The sequence below is a fragment of the Notechis scutatus genome, chromosome Z (genome assembly GCF_049901735.1).
Source record: "Notechis scutatus isolate UNSWTSFEM ecotype Mainland chromosome Z, rNotScu1.2, whole genome shotgun sequence".
NCBI classification, from domain to species: Eukaryota; Metazoa; Chordata; class Lepidosauria; order Squamata; family Elapidae; genus Notechis; species Notechis scutatus.
Genome location: NC_142025.1, coordinates 5,633,442 through 5,653,082, shown reverse-complemented (window position 1 = coordinate 5,653,082; position 19,641 = coordinate 5,633,442). Strand labels below are relative to the sequence as shown.

The 19,641-nt window shown below is 37.2% G+C and overlaps 1 protein-coding gene across 1 annotated transcript in view; it reads left to right on the top strand.

Annotated features, from left to right (window-relative positions):
* Nucleotides 1–18,132, top strand: part of TTC21A (tetratricopeptide repeat domain 21A) — a 56,106-nt gene extending 37,974 nt beyond the window's left edge. Inside the window, exons 21-29 of the mRNA XM_026678902.2 lie at nucleotides 613–723; nucleotides 4,105–4,186; nucleotides 4,382–4,532; nucleotides 7,608–7,772; nucleotides 8,750–8,945; nucleotides 9,925–10,149; nucleotides 15,722–15,842; nucleotides 16,314–16,381; nucleotides 17,799–18,132. Coding sequence (XP_026534687.1) covers nucleotides 613–723; nucleotides 4,105–4,186; nucleotides 4,382–4,532; nucleotides 7,608–7,772; nucleotides 8,750–8,945; nucleotides 9,925–10,149; nucleotides 15,722–15,842; nucleotides 16,314–16,381; nucleotides 17,799–17,876 — 1,197 coding nt within the window. The 3' untranslated portion in view covers nucleotides 17,877–18,132. The remainder of the gene's footprint in view (nucleotides 1–612; nucleotides 724–4,104; nucleotides 4,187–4,381; nucleotides 4,533–7,607; nucleotides 7,773–8,749; nucleotides 8,946–9,924; nucleotides 10,150–15,721; nucleotides 15,843–16,313; nucleotides 16,382–17,798) is intronic.
* The last annotated feature ends 1,509 nt before the right edge of the window (nucleotides 18,133–19,641 follow it).

Here is a 19,641-nt window from a genome sequence, read left to right as displayed (position 1 = left end):
AGCCTAGAAATGAACTTTTGCTTTTGGATTTGAATATTTCTTTTTTTAGTTTACCAGCAGGGATTCAGGATGGAATTGAAAAGTGACACAACCTAAAAATTAAGTTAACTATTTAGTCCAAACATAGAGTGGGGGTTAGAGGTATCCGATATACAGGTAATCCTATATTTATGACCACAGTTGAATCCAAAATCTCAGTTGCTAAATGAAACATTTGTTAAGTGAGTTTTGCCTCATTTTAAGACTTTTCTTGCCACGGTTATTAAGTGAATTACTGCAGTTGTTAAGTTGGTAACACAGTTGTTAAGTGAATCTGGCTTCCCCATTGACTCTGCTTGTCAGATTCAGAAGGTCACAAAATATGTTCACATGACTTGGAATATTGCAACCGTCATAAATATGAGTCAGTTGCCAAGCATCTGAATTTTGATCACATGACCATGGGGATAATGCAATGGTGATAAATGTGCAAAAAAGGTCATGTCACTTTTTTCAGTGCAGTTGTAACTTTGAACAGTCACTAAATAAACTGAATAACTCAAGGACTATCTGCAATTATCATGCCCTTATAAATTTATTGTTGAATAGATGTTATTTTCATTTTATTTGCAGATAATATTTGAATTAGCTGAACTATATTTGATACTAGGAGACACAGACCAGTGTGAGCATTACTGTTCTCTCCTGCTTCAAGATGATGAGTGCAGTGAAATTGGAACAATGGTATGCAGTTTGTTTGCCATCTCATATACTCAGCTGTAAAAAAATGTGGGTTTCTTTATCTCGATAACTCGCCACACACACACACACACACACACACACAGCTGTCCACTGAGTGACTCTGAAAAAAAGTTTGAAACGCTCTCAAATTAAAATTCAATTCTATTGCTCACATGAAGAGATGTGATAAAGGGAGCTTCAAAGGTGCTCTTTTTTTTCTTCAAAAATAATTAGACTATTTTTTTATTTGAGGAAGAAGAAGAAAACGTTTTGCTTCTCATTCCAAGAAGCTTCATCAGTTCTGATGGTGGGAGAAGAAAACTTCCATCCCCCTGCCGTCACAATTTATGAAGCTTTCTGGATGAGAAGCTAAATATTTTCTTCTTCCTCAAAGAAAAAAACAGTCCAGTTGTCTTTTGAAGAAAAAAAAACACCTTTGAGATAACGATGACCCTGGATGACTGAGAATCTCCACAGACATAAAGGGAGCATTTGCTATAGCCCAGAACAACATTTTTTTTAAATTTGATTTGTCAATCGCTTACAAGATAATAGGTATAAGTATAAACATGAGTAAGAATGCAGGAAATAGGTATGAATAAATGGGGACAATAGGACAGGGAGAGTAGGCACGATTGTGCACTTATGCACGCCCCTTACCAGACCTCTTAGGAATGTGGTGAGATTAATAGTGGATAGTTTAAGGTTAAAGGAATGGGGGTTAGAGGATGTAACAGTAGAGTCAGGTAGTGCATTCCAGGCATTGATCACTCTGTTGCTGAAATCATACTTTCTGCAATCAAGTATGGAGCGGTTAACATTGAGTTTGGATCTGTTGCGGTTGAAGCTGAAGTAGTCATTGACTGGGGGACATTGTAGCAGATAATTTTGTGTACTATGCTTAAGTCCAACCGTAGGCGGCATAGTTCAAGGTTGTCCAAGCCCAAAATTTCAAGCCCGGTGATATAGGGTATTCTGTTGCGAGCAGAGGAGTGTAGTACTCTTCTTGTGAAATAATTCTGGATTCGCTCAATTGTATTAATGTCCAATATACAGTGTGGATTCCAGACATATGAGCTGTATTTGAGTATTGGTCTAGAAAAGGTTTGTATGCCCTAGTTAACAATTCTATATTTCCAGAGGAAGTAAGATTAGATTTACAACTCTTAATGCCTTTTTTTTTCCTAAACCAAATTGTTTTTGTTTGACTCTAAGTGGAGGGTGATGAATTGGTTAATGATTGATTCCATGACTTTGTACATGACACAACACAGTGCGATTGGTTTGTAGTTTTCAACCAGGCTGGGGTCACCTTTTATGAATATAGGGATGACCGTAGCTAAGGACCATAGGTTCGGTAAGGAGCTGGTTCTGAATGATATCTCATATATAATGCTTAGGGGTTCTGCTATGGAAGAGGAGAGCTTTTTTAAGAAGTATGCACATAATCCATCGGGGTCAATAAATAGGGATGGTTTTAAGTTTCATAGTGCCTTTTCTACGTTATATTCTGTAAAATCAATATGTAGTAGATCACTACAGTTAGTTGTGGCATGACTAGGAAATGTAGGGTGTAAGCTATTGCTGTTTACAAAGACTGAACTGAAGAATATGTTGAAGAGGTTGGCCTTAATAGTTTCATCACTGTAGTCTTTCCCATTTAGTCCTTTTAGGGGTGAGATGGTTCTTGAATCTTTAAGTTTGGTGTTTACAAAATTGTAGAAGGTACAGGTGGATTTTGTATGTAGGAGGTTTTCCTCTTGCTTGCAGTAGTAATTTGTGCATTCTGCCTTTATCTGTTGGCATAAGGTGTTGTATTGGTTTTTAAACTTTGCTACATAACTAGTTTTGTTTTTACACCATAGCGATTTTTGTCTTAATGGTGTGATGACACAGAATACAGTATACACAAATTCAGTCTTTACTGTCTCAGACTAGCAGCAATACCATTTATTTTCATTTTTGAGAAAGCTTTTTACTTTATAAGTCTATAAGAGTCTCACAAAAATATTTGTTTTTGTGTTGACATTTACTACTTCATATGAACATTCCCTGGAGAGTCAGAAGAGGCTTATGAATGAATTGCCAAACTGCCAGAAAGTGGGGTAGTAGACAGAGTACCCAGAATCTGCTGACAGATCAAAAGCTGGAGTAGGATAGAAGAATATAATTAATTCAAACCAACAAGAAAGAAGAAAGATATTTACACTTATCCACTGTGCAACAGTTGTCTGCAAACTTTCCCATATGGAAGAAAATTTATCTATTTATCTGGAAGTTCAGCTTATGCAAAAAAATATTATCTATTTGAAACTATTTTTATGGATTTAGCTATTCTACAGTCAAAACCCCATTTTTATTTGTTCAGTCTGTCTGGGATAGAGTATACCTTGCTTGCAGATCCTAAAGGAAAAATATAATATAACTCTAATAAGCTATGTATACAGGTGGTCCTCAATCACAATTGAGCCCAAACTTTATGTTACTAAGCAAGAATAATTATTAAATGAATTTTGCCCCATTTTACAACCTTTTTTGCCACAGATGTTAAGTGAATCACCACTGCATTTTTTTTAAGTTAGTAACACAGCCATTAAGTGATTCTGGCTTCCCCATTGACTTTGCTTGTCAGAAGATCGCAAAAGGGGATCACGTGACCCTGGGATACTGCAACAGATATAAATATAAACCAGTTGTTAAGCGCCTGAATTTTGATCACATGATTGTGAGAATGTTGTAATGTCTAAGAGTGAAAAGCTGTCATAAGTCACTTTTTTCAGTGCTATTGTAACTTTGAGCAGTCACTAAAGGACAAGAAGCAACGGATGGAAATTAACGAAGGAGAGAAGCAACCTAGAACTAAGAAGAAATTTCCTAACAGTGAGAACAATTAATCAGTGGAATGATTTGCCTCCAGAAGTTCTGGGTGTTCCATCACTAGAGGCTTTTAAGAAGAGATTGAACAACAATTTGTCTGAAATGATATAGGGTTTCCTGCCTGAGTAGGAGTTCAGACTAGAAGACCTCCAAAGTCCCGTCCAACTCTATTATTCTATTATTTAAATGGATTATTGTTAAGTCGAGGACTACCTGTGCATGTGTGTATGTAGGCACATCTAACTCTATCCGCAGACCCACAATCACAAAAGGAAATGAGATACCCACAACTTAGTGCATCTCCAGAAATGATCTTTTCCAGTTCAGGTTCTATGATTCTACTTGAGTTGACCAAGAGTTTAAGATAAAAAGTCATTATGCATCAGCTCTTCACAGATTTATTTTCATTTATTTTTATCTTTATTAGCTTTTATAAAAGAACGAATTTAAAAAATGCTGTGGTTTTACTTTCTGTTGAAATATGTAAATATTTTTTTCTTTTGTTAGATGTTGGCAAACCTTATGTTTAGAAAAGAGAAATATGAGCAATCCATAAGTCTTTACCGGAATGTTTTGGAGAAAAGCCCTGGTAAGTATTTATAATTTAATAAAAGCACTTATATGTTTCTTTTAGACCTTAAATAGGATTATTAAAGTAAGTTACAAAACAAATTAAAAGATTATCAAACTAAATAATTCCTTTGTAATGTATATATGTTACCAAAAATTTAACTGAAAAGTGTTGAAAATATATTTTTGCTGAAAGTATAAACTTGTGATTTAGATAACTTTTCAGTTATGGAGAGCTTGATTGATTTGCTAAGAAGAAGTGGTAAACTTGATGAAGCAACACCCTTTTTCGAACTAGCCAAGAAAAAATCAATTCGAACAGCTTTGGAACCTGGCTATAATTATTGCATGGGGCTTTATTGTTGGTAAGTCATAGAGAATGAATTGATGAAAATCACAGATTTAAGGTACATCTAAATGTGATGTTGATGACCCAAAATTATAACATCCATTGTATATTAGGAAGAAATAATTGAGGATGGAGTTGTATTTCATTCTAATGCTACAGAAGAAAAAGAATTGGTGGCCCTCCCACTTTTCCCAAGATCCTGTTTGTATAAAAATATGACACTCGTCATATTGATCCCTATAAACCCTCCCACCTCCATCCAATTTCATAATGAAAATAACATAGACTATGATCCCAGTTTGATGTGTTCCTCAAGCCATCGTTACAATTTTTTTAAAATCTTTAAAATCTTAAAATGAATTTCTGTCCCCTATCAAGTGTGACTGTTAGACCTGTACTATATCTATGGGTCAAACGGTGAAAGAAGCTGTCAGGGAATGGCGCAGTGGGTGTCCAAATGGAGTCAGAGACATTGACATGTACTTGTAGTTTTATATAAATAAATATATCTTATATCTATATGTTATGTCTGGGAACGTGGGCGCAAGAACGGAGACGAGGCATCGAAATAGTGACTCCAACTCTTTATTAGTGACTTCAGAACAGAGCAAAATACTTGGGCAGCAGCAGCTCCTTTTATAGAGCTGGCTGCTGTCACAATACCCAATGGGTTTGAGTTTGCCGCGCTGTGAGCGTCCAATCAGCGGCGACCCGCTGTCAGCCAATCAGATCAGCCAAAAACGACCAATCACGATCCGCTATCAGCGGGCCAATCAGAAGTGCAGGTTTACAAACCTGTCGTGGAAAGAAAACTATTAGAATTGCAAGCCAACGAGCTTGCTTAGTTCGGAACACTATATTTACAGCAAACTAAATAGTGAGGAAAATCGGAGCATTATATAGTAAATCAATTCATGGCAGGAACATCATGAAATAAATCACAGGGTGCACACGGAAGAAAAAAGGTGGGATAAAAGGGAAACTCCCACACCCACAGCAACCAATCACATTGCAGATTGCCTCACGCAGGAGCCTGCCCTCTCCTATCAATCAACCAGAACCAGTGTTCTGGCTTATGGCACAACCCCACTGTTCCAGCTACTAAATTTAAATCTCTTACCAGAAGCACATTGGAGTATCTCGAATAACATTTGGACTCATCTAGGTGGCTGAGTTAAAATGCTGCCCAGCAGCCCTTGAGTCACTAGAAAACTATGCTGGCATAAATTGTGCATATTAGGATTGCCATTACCAGGCACCAAAGGGGAGGGGGGGATTTTTGATGCTCTTGCTCACAACGCCTTCTTCATGCCTGTGACATGGCAGCAGAGCTATTCTTGAATGCAACTTTAGTGTTCTTTCCAAAGAGCATTCTACCCAAGTTAAAAAAAAAATCAGCTTAACCGATAAGCTACAGATGCAGAGGGAAGTATGAGGGAACAATTGATAATGAGCAAGATGAAACAATTGGCTGAGTGACTGAGGAGTTCAATTCAATCCAATTACCATGTGGCTGGCAGCACCTGGAAGTAGCCAATGGTTGGACATGAAAAAATAAATTACACATGGTTGTCCTCATGTGTAATAAGAGTCACCACAATGGTAATTAGTGCAGAATGTCCTGGATTTATGACCACAACTGACCCCCAAATTTAGGTTGCTGAGTGAGACAATTAGTTGAATTTTGCCCCATTTGACCACCTTTCTTGCCACAGTTGTTATATGAATCACTAGTAATACAGTTGTTATGTGAATCTGCCTTCCCCATTGACTTTGCTTGTCAGAAAGTCACAAAAGGGAATCACATGACTCTGGGACACAGCAACCATAAATACATGCTTAATGCCTGAATTTTGGTCATGTGACCATGAGGATGTTTTTCAATGGTGAAAAACAGTCATAAGTCACTCTTTTCAGTGTCGTTCTAACTTTGAACAGTCACTAAACAAACTGTTGTAAGTCAAGGATTTCCTATAGTATTAAAATTGGAATGGAGTGCAAAAAAGTGAGAGTTTGTGCTTTATAGTAATTAAAGAATTGGGCTAGGAATGAGGTGGCCCAAGTTTGAATCCATCCTCAGCAACAGAAATTCACTTTGTGACTTTGGGACAGTCACTCACAGGTCAGTCTACTTCTGAGGGCTGCTTTTGATGGGGGGGAATAGTACAATATCTTACTTGAACTCATCAATGAAAGGCAGAATATAAATCTAATGAATCAGTAATAAAATTATGGCACCCAACTCTCAAAGGCAGACATAGACAACTGCTGTCTATTGTAAAACAACTATAGAAACTGCAGCTGCCTGAGATTGGTCGTGGTTGTACCAATAGTTATAAATGCTTCTTCTTCAACCCTCAGAAAGAATAAAAATAAAAACAGAAAAACTAATGGCCAGACAAAGCCATTTGTTGCAATAGAAAACCTGAAATACCAATCAGTGATGCAGAAGTAGCCCCACAAATTCCTATTTTATTGTTTAAATCAACCTTCTATAACTGAAAAAAAAACACTAAAGCCTGAAGCATCAAGTTATGATGTGGAGATCTCTCTCTCTCTCTCTCTCTCTCTCTCTCTCTCTCTCTCTCTCTCTCTCTCTCTCTCTCTCCTAGCAATGACTTCAGACTGCCTCTACTATGGGATGGGATAAGGGGAACATCATGAGAATTTGACAGGAAAAAATGTGTTTACTGAGGCACATTTACATCAGATTAGGGGCAAATTAGGAAGAACTGTATTGTCTCCTCAGTTTTACAGTGAATGAAGTTCTTTGCTGTTGTAGTAAGAATATTTTCAGAATTAGATCTTTTACATGTATACTTTTCTTTTTGTCTAGATAACATTATCTTCATTTCTCTTCTACACTTGTAGAAAATCTCAGACTCTTTTAGGATCATTAGTACAACAGATTAAAATTCATTTAAACTTAATTACTCTCTGGGCTTCAGTTCACTGGGCTCTGTTTTGAATCAGGTCTATGATAGTATGAAACCAAATGTTTGAAATATACAGTATTTTTATTAGCAAGATCGATCATTTTAAAGCTGCTATATTGCATGTACTTTTAAAAAAACGCTCTCTCCCTAAACAGGCATATGTGGCAACCTAATCAGGCTTTGAAGTACTTCAACAAGTCTCGTAAGGATAGTGATTGGGGTCAAAAAGCCCTCAGCTGTATGATCCTGATATGTCTAAACCCTGACAATGAGATAGTAGGTGGAGAGACTTTTGAGAATCAAAATACTACAGATGCCAGGTAAAGGAAAAACTCCGTAATAAAATATGAAGCTCATGTTCTTAGATATATTTTGAAAAATTGGTCTTTTTGTAGTTTTTCTTTTTTTCACTTACCTTCCAACTGGGCCTGGAAAACAGGATTATGCCATTGGTAGAGAAAGAAATAATAATAATTTTGTTCATATTGCAGTGTTTTATTATCCCATAATTGCCTTTGATCCCCAGGTATTATTTATCTCTCCCCATGTGTGTGTTCAGTTAATCATATTCTCCAGAAGTCTTATTTGTTCCATGAAATTTACAGGGTTGCATAATTATTTTGTAGTTTTTCCAATATTTTAATAATAAAATAATTGTTGTTCTATTGTGGGTAATTAGATTACAATGGGTGCAAACTTAATTATAAACAAGCAAATAAACCAGTAAGTAAGCAAGCAGAACTTGCCTTTATAGCAAATATAAGTAGTGTAGGATAGAAGTTGATAGTAAGCAAAGTTGTTTCAGATCTGACACGGACAATTTTGCTGTATCTATCAGCAACTCGTTGAATGACCTGTGCCCATACCTGGCCTTGCACAATCACCACTCAGGCTTAGGAAGATACACATTTATGTTCAGGAGGCATTAAGGAGGCAACAATAGGCACATTAATGCTGGATCGTTGCTTTGACCAGATCTGATTACTGTACACTGTTTTTCTCTCCAGTAATATCTACAGATTTATCAAACCTCTGCTGAAATAGACAAAATCCATTTGAGATTTTATGCTCGCATAATCCTCTATGCGTAAAATTCATTTGTTTTATCTATGGGCAAAATTCCATTCACCTTTTAACAGACATTCCAATGTAATGGACACCACTTAGTCAATTAAATCCAAGTTTTGTGGTTATATTACGGTACTTAGTTTAAAAGGCAGTAAATCAGTAACACTTTCTTTAATGTTGTCCACTACTTGAATAGCTTAGGAAACATCAAATACTTTCTTTTCGACAGTAACTTAAAGGAAAAAAAGGAATCTGAACAGCATGGGATACGTACAGCTGAGAAGCTACTTAAGGAGTTTTATCCTCACTCACAGGAAGGCCAGAATCAAGTGGAAATGTTGCAGAGCTACTGCTTAATGGCTACAAAAGAAAAACACAATGTGGAGAAGGCTCTGAAAGTGTTTATAGAAATGGGACAAAATGAGGTAAATAAGAAAAAATATTTGAAATGCAAAATGATACATATCAGCAGAAACTCTGTAAAGGCATCGGAATGCCCATAGAAGCTAACTCGCCTTAAAAGATTTATTTATTTTTTCAGAGTAATATCAATAGAAGTAGAAATACAGGTCAGTTTGTCAAATGATTTCTACTATCTCACACTATACTGAAATATTAATACTTTTAATCTAGAAAAAAAAATCTATTTCTTAAGAGGCATTTGATGGTGGGAAATGTTCTTTGGACATGCCCAGAGTAGTTTTCCTTATTTCATTTCATATATGCTTCTTTAAAAATTGGCATAGCCAGAGATGGAAAGTAGATATGACAGGTGTAAGTTGGAGGGGCGTCTACAGTATCTATAAAATAACTCCCCTACATAGGATGAAACGAAGATTATATGACCTTAGATATTAATGTGGGCTTATCAGTAGAGCTGTTGTAAAGTGACAGTGAATAGCTTGAGAAAAAGCTTATCCCGTTTTGTTTTATCTTTCCCTTAACTTATCTTAACTTATCCCATTTGTCCTCCCCTCTTGCCCCCTCCCTCCTGGCGTTTGATGGCAGGATGCCAGTGAGGCACCAAGCTGAAGATGGCAGACTTGACATTTGTATGCATTTGTATGTGTGTATGTTTTGTATCTTAAAACCAAGATATACATACATACATACATACATACATACATACATACATACATACATGCATGCATGCATACATGCATACATACATGCATACAAATGTCAGGTCTGCCATCTTCAGCTTGGCATTTGCCTCGCATTCTGCCATCAAAGGCCAGGAGGGAGTGGGCATTATTTTTACAAATAACTCAAAGTGAGACAGATACAAAAAAAGCTAACCCCTGCTACTGTCTATTAGTCATCTTAATACAGGCAAAGAGATCAACCTTTTAAGAATATGAAGTCACTGTTAAAATCTAAATTTCTCCACAATTTTTAAAACAGAGAGACAATGTTCCTGCCATTCTGGCAATGGCTCAAGCCTACATGCTGCTTAAATATACAGCTAAAGCCCGGACCCAGCTCAAGCGCCTGATCAAAGTGAACTGGTCTCTGCCAGATGCTGATGAATTAGAAAAGGCTTGGCTGCTGTTGTCTGATATTTACTGCACTTCTGGGAAGTATGATCTTGCCACCGAGCAAGTGAAGCGCTGCTTACGATACAATAAGGTAAGAAGATGCGAACCTACTGCAATAGCAGAAGAAATTTTCACAGGATTGGGTTTTAAATAGGCTTCTCTTAGGCCTAACTTTATTATCAAACCACATGAATTCCTGATTCTGAAAGCTTTCTTTTCTTGATTAAACAATTTGTCTTCCCTGAGATTTCTAATTACTAAGAATGTAGTGTTTTGTTGCTATATGCTCAATTTCTGAACAACGAGAAGTTTGAAAAATATTTACTGTAATTAATGCTGCGCTATGCCACTCAAGGTGGTTGACAAAGTTAAGTACCATATCAACACTTGCCCAGGAATTTGCTTCTTGGAAGGAGATACAAGAAGTGTATCAAGTATTTAATCAAATTAAACATCATTAACACTTCGTATCATAGATTGCCAATGAGATTTATAGTAAGATCATTAATATTATAGAATTCCCTAGACTTAACTTATTTGTTTCTTTTTCCAATTCTATCAGAATTTGAACTGTTAAAAATACTCACTTGCAATATCCAATCATCCAAGAATCATTTGCAAATGTATTTTAGAGCATTGCTGTCCCTGAGGTAAATGGCTGGCCCCTTGAAACCTGCAGCTCTGCTGCAATAGATCACCCACACATTTTAAAATGAACTAGCAATTTGTTCACATTATCCTTACCATCTCCACAGCAAAAATGTTTTCAAGATGTTGTCCGATAGTTGCAAGTTTGAGGTTACAGAGGGCATCTTCAAGTAATAATTGCTTAATTCAAGCCATCAACAGCTGAGCACAGAAAATACCAATTCACCAAAACCTAACAGAATAACAGTTGGAAGGGACCTTAGAGGTCTTCTAGTCCAACACTCTGCTCGAGCAGGAGACTCTATACAAGGGGTTGCCAACCTTTTGGACCTCAGGGACCATCAAACTCATAATTTTAAATCCCAGGGACCACTAACCGGTTCTGTGGGTGTGGCCTAATTTGTGGGTGTGGCTTGGTGGTCATGTGACTGGCTGGGCATGGCTTGTATGTAAATATTAGAAATATTTATATAAATATTGAATTTTTTATTAAAAAAGAGCAACTTTTACCCCAAATCAGGCAAAGCAGGCAGGCAGATGCTCACAGAATCATCCAGTGATCTATCTATCTGCCATCGGTTAGCTCAGTCTCTCAAATTTGCTTGCTGTGAGTCTGCACTGAACCTTCAGTCCTCAGGAAGGCTCGGCTGTGCTTAAAAGCAGAGCTGAAGATCTAAAGACTAGCTAGAAAGCAAGAAATCCATTTCCTGCTTCCTAGCTCATCTAAATCTCCAGGCACAGCAGAACAGCTGATGGTCAGGAAAAAAAAAAAAGGAAAAATAGCAACTTAGCAGCCAAGTTTGCCGGGTAAGGAGTGAGTGGGCGGGGAAGGTTCCCACGGGCAATGTGGGCTGAGCAGCCTTGTGTTCCTGTGCAGCCTGGATTAATTGCTTTGGGGGGTGGGGTGCTCTGGGGGTGAGATTTCTCTGCGATCCACCAAAAATTTTTCATGGCCCACCAGTGGGCGGCGGCCCACTGGTTGGCAACCGCTGCTCTATACCATACCAGACAAATGGTTGTCCAGCCCTTCTTAGAAGCATCCAGTGATAGAGCACCCACAACTTCTAATTAATTGTTCTCATTGTCAGGAAATTTCTCCTCAGTTCTAGGTTGGATCTCTCCTTGATTAATTTCCATCCTTTGCTTCTTGTTCTGTCTTCAGGTGTTTTGGAGAATAGATTGACACACACACCCCTTCCTTGTGGCAGCTCCTTAGATATTGGGACACTGCTATCATGTCACCCCTGGGTTTTCTTTTCACTAGACTAGACAAATCCAATTCCAGCAACCATTCTTCATATGTTTTAGCCTCCAGCCCTCTAATCATCTTTGTTGCTTTCCAGAGTCTCCAACATCTTTCCAGAGTCTTTCCAACATCTTTTTTATAATATGGGGACCAAAACTGGGTGCAGTATTCTAACTTTCCTGACTATTTTAAATTTTCCAGTGATCGTGGAACTTCCAGTGGTATATAAATTAACAGCATTCCATCTTTCCATTAAATAAAAGAGTAAACAAATGTCTAGACTCCCCACATGCACAATCCATATATTTTTGCATGCATTTTTTTTGTTTGGAAAACGTTCTTTTGAAAGGAACTTTACCAGGTTAACTGATTTTTGAAAGTATTAGCTAAAGCATTCTCTAATTAGGCTAAGAGAAGTCCCCAAAACCAGCTTTGGCATGAGATTATCAGTGAAGATGAGTGTTTCCTTAATAAATCTTAACTTGCGCACCTGCTGAAAATTTTTCATGCTAGCAAAAGCACTCTCAGAGATTTTTTTTTTAACAAATTTTATTAATTTTAAAGACAAACAAACCATCATTAACCATTGAATACATAAACCTCTTTCCATTATAAATTTTACAAGTCAAATAAAACATTATTTTATACAACATAATTCTGTTTTACACCATTTCCATATGAACATACAAATATCTCTTATCAAATTTCTCCTTATTTCTCTTTACTCTTATTCAATTTCATTATTATTATTATTTTTCTCTATATTTATCTAATTTATAATTATCATCTATTTCTCTCTGACTTGGTTACCGTTATTCTCATCCTACATTCTTCCAAGGTTTTATTAATTCTCCCACATACATAAACACACAAAACACAAAAATATAAAACATCTTTTAAGAAAGTGACTTGGCCCCAGATACCTCTCTCTATATGGACTTCAGTTAAGTTCATGCTCATCTTATATGCCATTACCTATTTTATTTACCAATTCTATATCTTCTATATTAGCTTCTCCCCACATTTCACTCTTCTTAATTCTATCTTATTTAATTCATTTTAATTTAAGTCATTATATTTGTATCTTTTGTCCATTCTTTCCAAATTATCCATTTGTCTCATTCCCTATAGTAAAAAAGAAAAAGGATTTCTCCTGAAATCACTAATCAGAGTATGATGCCTTTCTATCATCCCCCTAAATTAACATTTAAAATAACACCTAATACCCAATCTGATTCTGCTTGGTACATTCTATCTACTAACTTTTAAAAAGAAAAATAATAAATCCAAAATGATTAAATACATACTTAAATAATAAATCTAAATATTGAATCTTGTAACATTCCAATTATCTTTTTCAAAAACAAATACTACAATAATAAGTTTATAATAACATCAACACCATAGTCAATTAAACTCTTTAATTAAACTCAATATTTTAAGCATTCCCTTTGATATTTTATTAGATTTTAAAATCTATCATTACTAAACATTTCAATATTTTAATCTCTTATTAATTCTTATAACATTCTAGTTTTCTATTTCTAATACAAATGCTACAGTACCATCTTATGTACCTTGCAGAATCTTTTTTAAAGAAATTATACATTACCCTTTGTCCCTAAAAAAAATTCCTTTTTTCCCATCTTGTTTCAAACCTTTGTGGCTTTTTTCCCCCTTTTCCCTTCCTTTCTTATCCCACCTGGCCTTCTTACCCCACCCTCTCCTAACCTCTGCCTTGTTAGCTTCCCTTCTCTGTTGTATTCCTTTTTTCTTTTGCTTTCTAACATTGTATTGATTTTGCATCTTATTTTTCTCTTTCTTGGGTGTTTTTTTAAGTCTTAAGTCCTTCATTTTCCTTCCTCTCTTTCTCCTTTCTTTCTTAATTAAATTTTGAGATTCATTAAAGATGGCTTCTTCTTCTTCTTCTTCTTCTTCTTCTTCTTCTTCTTCTTCTTCTTCTTCTTCTTCTTCTTCTTCTTCTTCTTCTTCTTCTTCTTCTTCTTCTTCTTCTTCTTCTTCTTCTTCCTCCATCTGTTGTTGTGTTTGTTGATAAATAGCAAGCGCCATTTCTAAAAAGAGAAAGGCTTCTTTCACAGCGTCCTTGCCTTCTTTTTTTATTTTTCCATATTCTTTTCTCAGTTCATCAACAGATAAAGCCATTATAAATCTTTTCTTTTCTTTTTTTTCTTTTCTTCTTAAAACAACCAAGATGTTTCAAAAGTTAGAACAGTCCCAAAGTCCCAAAGTCATCAATCAGTCCAAGCCAAAACAAAGTTCTCACTTTCTCTTCCTGGGGTAATATCAATTAAGAAAAAAAGAAAAGCCCAATCTGTATTTTAAAGCCTTATTGCAATAAATTTCAGTCTCCAAATCCTTAAGGCATCTCCTCCAACAAGATCTTAATATATATTTTTTTGTCCTCTCCCTTCCCACTTATCACAAAAAGCCAAATTTTTACCTTCTATAAAAAGACAGGTTTCTCAATATCCATTTGTTGATTCCATAGGGAAGGAGAGTAAACTTTCCTTTTTAGCACCTCAAATTTGCCGCTTATAATTCTCTTCTGGAAACAAAGTATCATTCAAAAAGCCATAGTTTTCAGGATGTTAAATGTATCTTAAAGTCCTGGGTCAGCCAAGAAAAACTTTCAAAAACTTTCTCTTCAGAAACTTTCTCCTCTTCCTCCTGCACAATCTTACCCAGCTGCCGGCTTCTTTGTGGCGGCCATTACAGACCGCCGCTCCACCGTCTTGAGAGAAGGGGGTTTTGCCAGCCGGGGAGGGGGTTTGCAACACCCCCAAACCCCTCTCCGGATCCCCCCTATCTTCGGCTGCCCCTGCAGGGCAGCCTTAGCCTCCAAACCCGTCCGGATCGGAGGCACCAAAACGGCTAGCGCCGCAGGGATCACGCAGAATCGCGAATCCCTGCCGCTACCGAAGCCGACAAACCGGAAGTTTTCAGCACTCTCAGAGATTTTTTATTCCATGAGAAAGTGAAACCCAAGCTGAGGGGTAGAAGACATGATAAGCTATCTCTCCAGAGATAAAATAATGACCTTAAATATTGGGCAAATTTGTGTAAATGTGAATTGCATCCCATTAAACCAGAGGTCTCCAAACTTGGCCACTTTAAGACCTGTGGACTTCAACTCCCAGAATTCCTCAGCCAGCTACAAGTCTTAAAGTGGCCAAGTTTGAGGACCCCTGCCTTAAGCAATAGGGCGAATTTGCATCATAGAATCATAGGGCTGGAAGGGTTTTGGAGGTCTTCTAGTCTTAAACCATTGTGGATAAATTTGCTATCCAATCTTTTGTTGAAAACCTCCAGCAATGAAGCACCCACAATTCAAGGGGGCAAGCTGTTTTCTATGCGTGGCTTTACAGAGCAATAAAAATTATTGTATTTCATGCCCCTAATTTACCAACAGAAATCTTAAAACTCAAGAATTAGCTGAATGGAATCTTTGGGGGGCTGGAACAACTTGACCCTCCCTCAAATTCATAACAACCCAAATTCAGTTTGAAGAAACACCAATAGATTTACAGGCAAGGATACAGCTATTTGTTAACATATTCATTAAGCCCAAAAGGTGGTGGTTGTTTAATAAAAACTGCATGTAAAAAAATTGTTGGTTGCTGTTCTTTAATAGTGGGTAGTTGTGTATTGTAATTATTAGATCTCTGTGGAAATCCTGGAAGCGGTATTGTCATTTACAAATCAGAATTTCCAAAAGCATCTATTTTACACATTCAATTTTATTCTTTAGTCATGTGCAAAAGCTTATGAATGCTTGGGATTTATTGCTGAAAAGGAGAATGCATATAAAGATGCTGCTATGAACTATGAACTAGCTTGGAAATATAGTAACCAAGCAAATCCTGCAGTTGGTAAGTATTATCTTTTCATTTGAATTTGCTTGAATTCAGTAGTGCAATATTTAGCACTTTTTCAATATTTTTTTCTGGCATAGAATCTAGCTTTGCTGTATGTACTAGTAGTCCATATATGCCAGGCCTATCAAGAAGGACTTACTGTTAGAAACAGATAGTATTACAAGAATAAAAATTGTTAGATAAGTATTAAAAGTGTTTAATTAAACAGTAAATTTTGTTAAATGGGTTTGAATGATGGCAAACATTAAAAAGCTAATATCAAATTCTATAACTGTATAAATGTAACGTATCATAAATAAATAAATACATGTCCTACATATCATTTTATGTATATTCAATTTAAATTAATGACATTCACAGATGTAAAAAAAAGTACAATAGTATGCATTATTGTGCTCATTACACTCATTGTACTGAGATAACATTTTTGCAGAATGCCAACCCATCGTTTTTCTCTTCCTGTAGGATTTAAACTGGCATTCAACTACCTAAAAGATAAGAAATATGTAGAAACCATAGATGTATGCCATGATGTAAGTTTCTCCAAAGCATAATTTAGTTACTAACAGTAACTGTAGTAGCCTTGTCAGCCCTGTATTGTCCCACTTAAGCTGGCTATTCCCAAACCTTATGTAATTCACGGAATTGTAAATGTGACCCAGAAAGTAAAACTTCTGTTTTTAATGCTATCATGCTTTTCTGCATCTCTTCTTGTCCTGTTCTTAACCAAAATATATGAAGAAAAAGACTAAACATTATACATTTGAATTTAGACGCATCCTGAGAGCAGCCATAATCCAGGGATTCAAACATTGCAGCCTACCTGGATCGAATGTCCCTTTCAGAATAGATTTTGATGGGGGCTGTTTTTTTTAAAGGCATTTTTGGGATTCTGACCAGATTATGTAGCACTCAAGACAGAAGGAGCAGCTGTACCCATTGAATTATAGTGGGCATTGCAGAGCTTTTCTCCATGGCTCAGATAAAATGCTCTCTGCTTGCCTCTGAGTCAGCCAAAAATGACGGGTATGAAACATGCTGTTCCCACTGCCGATCTCTGTCTTGTTAAAACTTCTATAGCCTCCGAACGGCCTTTCTGCTGGATTGCAATGTGTACAGGGCCAGGCCATGCCAAGCCATAGCACTGGATAGGCCCTCTGGCTTTGCTGCCCTCCCTCTTGGCAGGAAACCGATTGTCAGTAAGGGAACTGCTGTTTTTGTCAATGGCTTCAACAGATTGCAAGTTATGGGATTAGTCATTTGATCTGTCAACACCTGGTATCTCCAAACTCACTGAATAGCTAATCCCGCGCGGAGTGGGAAGGCTGCTTTGCCTTTCGCCCAGCCCAGTGATCAACAGTTCTTCAAGCTAGCCTTGAATAGACGTGTACTACTCCTGTTTTTGAAATAATATGAAACATGGACTCAAAAATAAGAGCCCCCAACCGTTCTTCTGCAGCCTCTTCTGCTTTCCTAGGCAGCCCCCCTTCTTTTGCCACGGAAGGAAGTAACCCCCCACCTTTTGTGTGCACCCTCCCCATCTGCAGTGGAGAGCCAAATCTCTTCATATTTCCATGCAACTCCTTGACCCCCCCCCCTTTAAGCAGCTGCTTGGCAAGTAGGAGGGCTGGCAATACTGCAGTAGCTGGCAGCTAAAAGGGGGAAAAAAGAGATTTAGAAGACAACAAGCTTGCTCCGTTCATGGAATTTTACAGATAATCCAGTGGATTTTCAGTGTTTTCCATTACTTTTGTAGTTGTTATTGTTCATATCATAGAAAAATTATTTCAGTTTTTTTGGGGGGGCGGAAACAGCCACAAATCGTCTTTCATACTAAATGCTTATCTGGCAGTATTTATAGATCTAGTATATAATTTGGTATCATATTAATTGTAAATGCTTATTGTTGCTTTCTACTATTAAAAATTAATTAATTTTTCCTTGTTAAAGGTTTTGAAAGGATATCCAGATTATCCAAAAATTAAAGAGGAAATTTTGGAAAAAGCTCAAATGGCATTTAAACCTTAAAATGTGCAGTTTTTCATACTTCATCAGCATGGACACTCAACAATAAAGTTGCATTATTTGCATTATTTAAATTACCTTGATTGTCAAATCAGCAAAATAGCACATCTGTTGCAGTTCAGTTTCTGATTTTTGGTTGTGTGTGTGTGTTTCTTTCTCTCATTCCACGTGGACCTCACTACAGATTCTGAATATAGATTTAACATCAGTTAAGACTGGGTTGCCATTTCCTTCTGTATCCACAAGGTGGTGGTGTCCCTTTACTGCACAAAAAATGTGATATGTTAAAATCAAAACAAATATTAATATAACTCTTCACTTGAAATAGTGCTTCATGTGATTCATTTGTGATGCACTCGAGAAAACTTAGAACTGGATTAATAATGATTCATCATAGCATCCCTTCCAAATTTAATTCCGGATTCCATGCTTGAAATGATGTGTCAACTCTTCATAGTCAAACACGTTGTTGCTATTCAAAATATTTACTTCTGAAGGAAATCTTTGGGACATTTCAAACTGGTTCTTTCTTTTTTAAAAATAGAAACAGTACAGATTGGTGAAGCTCAATGAAATGTCCCTGCTGCGTTTTCTTCAGACTGAGAATCTTCACCATCAGTTACCGTATTTATTAGAGGCAGGAATGATGGGAGAGATAATCCATTCACTCACTGAAAGGGTAAAGGTGGGCTGAAGCCCTCCAGCTTTCCTCCATTGTACAGATAGTCCTCAACTTACAACAGTTCGTATAGTGACCAATCAAAGTTACAACAGCACTGGGAAAAAATGACAATTTTCACACTTGTGACCGTAGCAGCATCCCCATGGTCACGTGATCAAGATTCAGATGCTTGGCACCTGACTCATATTTATGACAGTTGCAGTGTCCTGGGGTGACCTTCTGATAAGGTCTTTGAAGGTCTTCTGTTCCGACCCCTTGCTCAAGCAGGAGACCCTCTACCATTTCAGACAGGTGGCTGTCCAGCCTCTTCTTAAAAAGTTCCCGTGATGAAGCACCCACAGCTTCTGGAGGCAAGTCATCCCACGGCTTAATTGTTCTCCTCTCATTTCTAGGTTGCTTGTCTTCTTGGTTCATTTCCACCCATTGCTTCTCGTCTTGCCTTCTGGTGCTTTGGAGAATAGGCTGAGACCACCACCCCTTTCCCCCTTGTGACAGACCCTGAAGGAAGAGGAGTGTGTGAAGGGATTTCTTGGGAAAGGGTTTTCCTACAAAGCCTGTTGCAGAAGGTTGGGCGTGGCTACAGTTCAGCTGGGAGTTGGCCAGCACATTGCCAGGGCAACGCTCAAGCAAATAGGACCTGTTCCTATGGAAACTTAAAGCAAAGAAAGACATACTGGATGCAAGAAGGAGTTAAGGCTTTGAGGCGTGCCTAATACGGCTCCTGTATTACTTTACTACCTGCTTGACACAAAAGAAGTTCTAAATAATTGGCAGCTGTCTTCCCCTCGTGCAGTATCTCCAGGCCAGCTAAACAAAGTTGCCTTATTTTGTAACACAATTCATTAATTATTTTGTAATTGAATATTGGTATAGTACAAGGTAGTCCTTATTTTACAACCATTCATTTAAGAAGCATTCAGTTAAAAAAGGTGGTTTTAACCCGTCCTCATACTTACAACTATGGCAGCATCCACACAATCATTTAATCAAAATTTGGACGCTTGGCAACAGGTGTGTATTTATGACAATTGCAGCATCCTGAGGTCATGTGATCCCCCTTTGCAACCTTCTCAGCTAGCTTCCAAT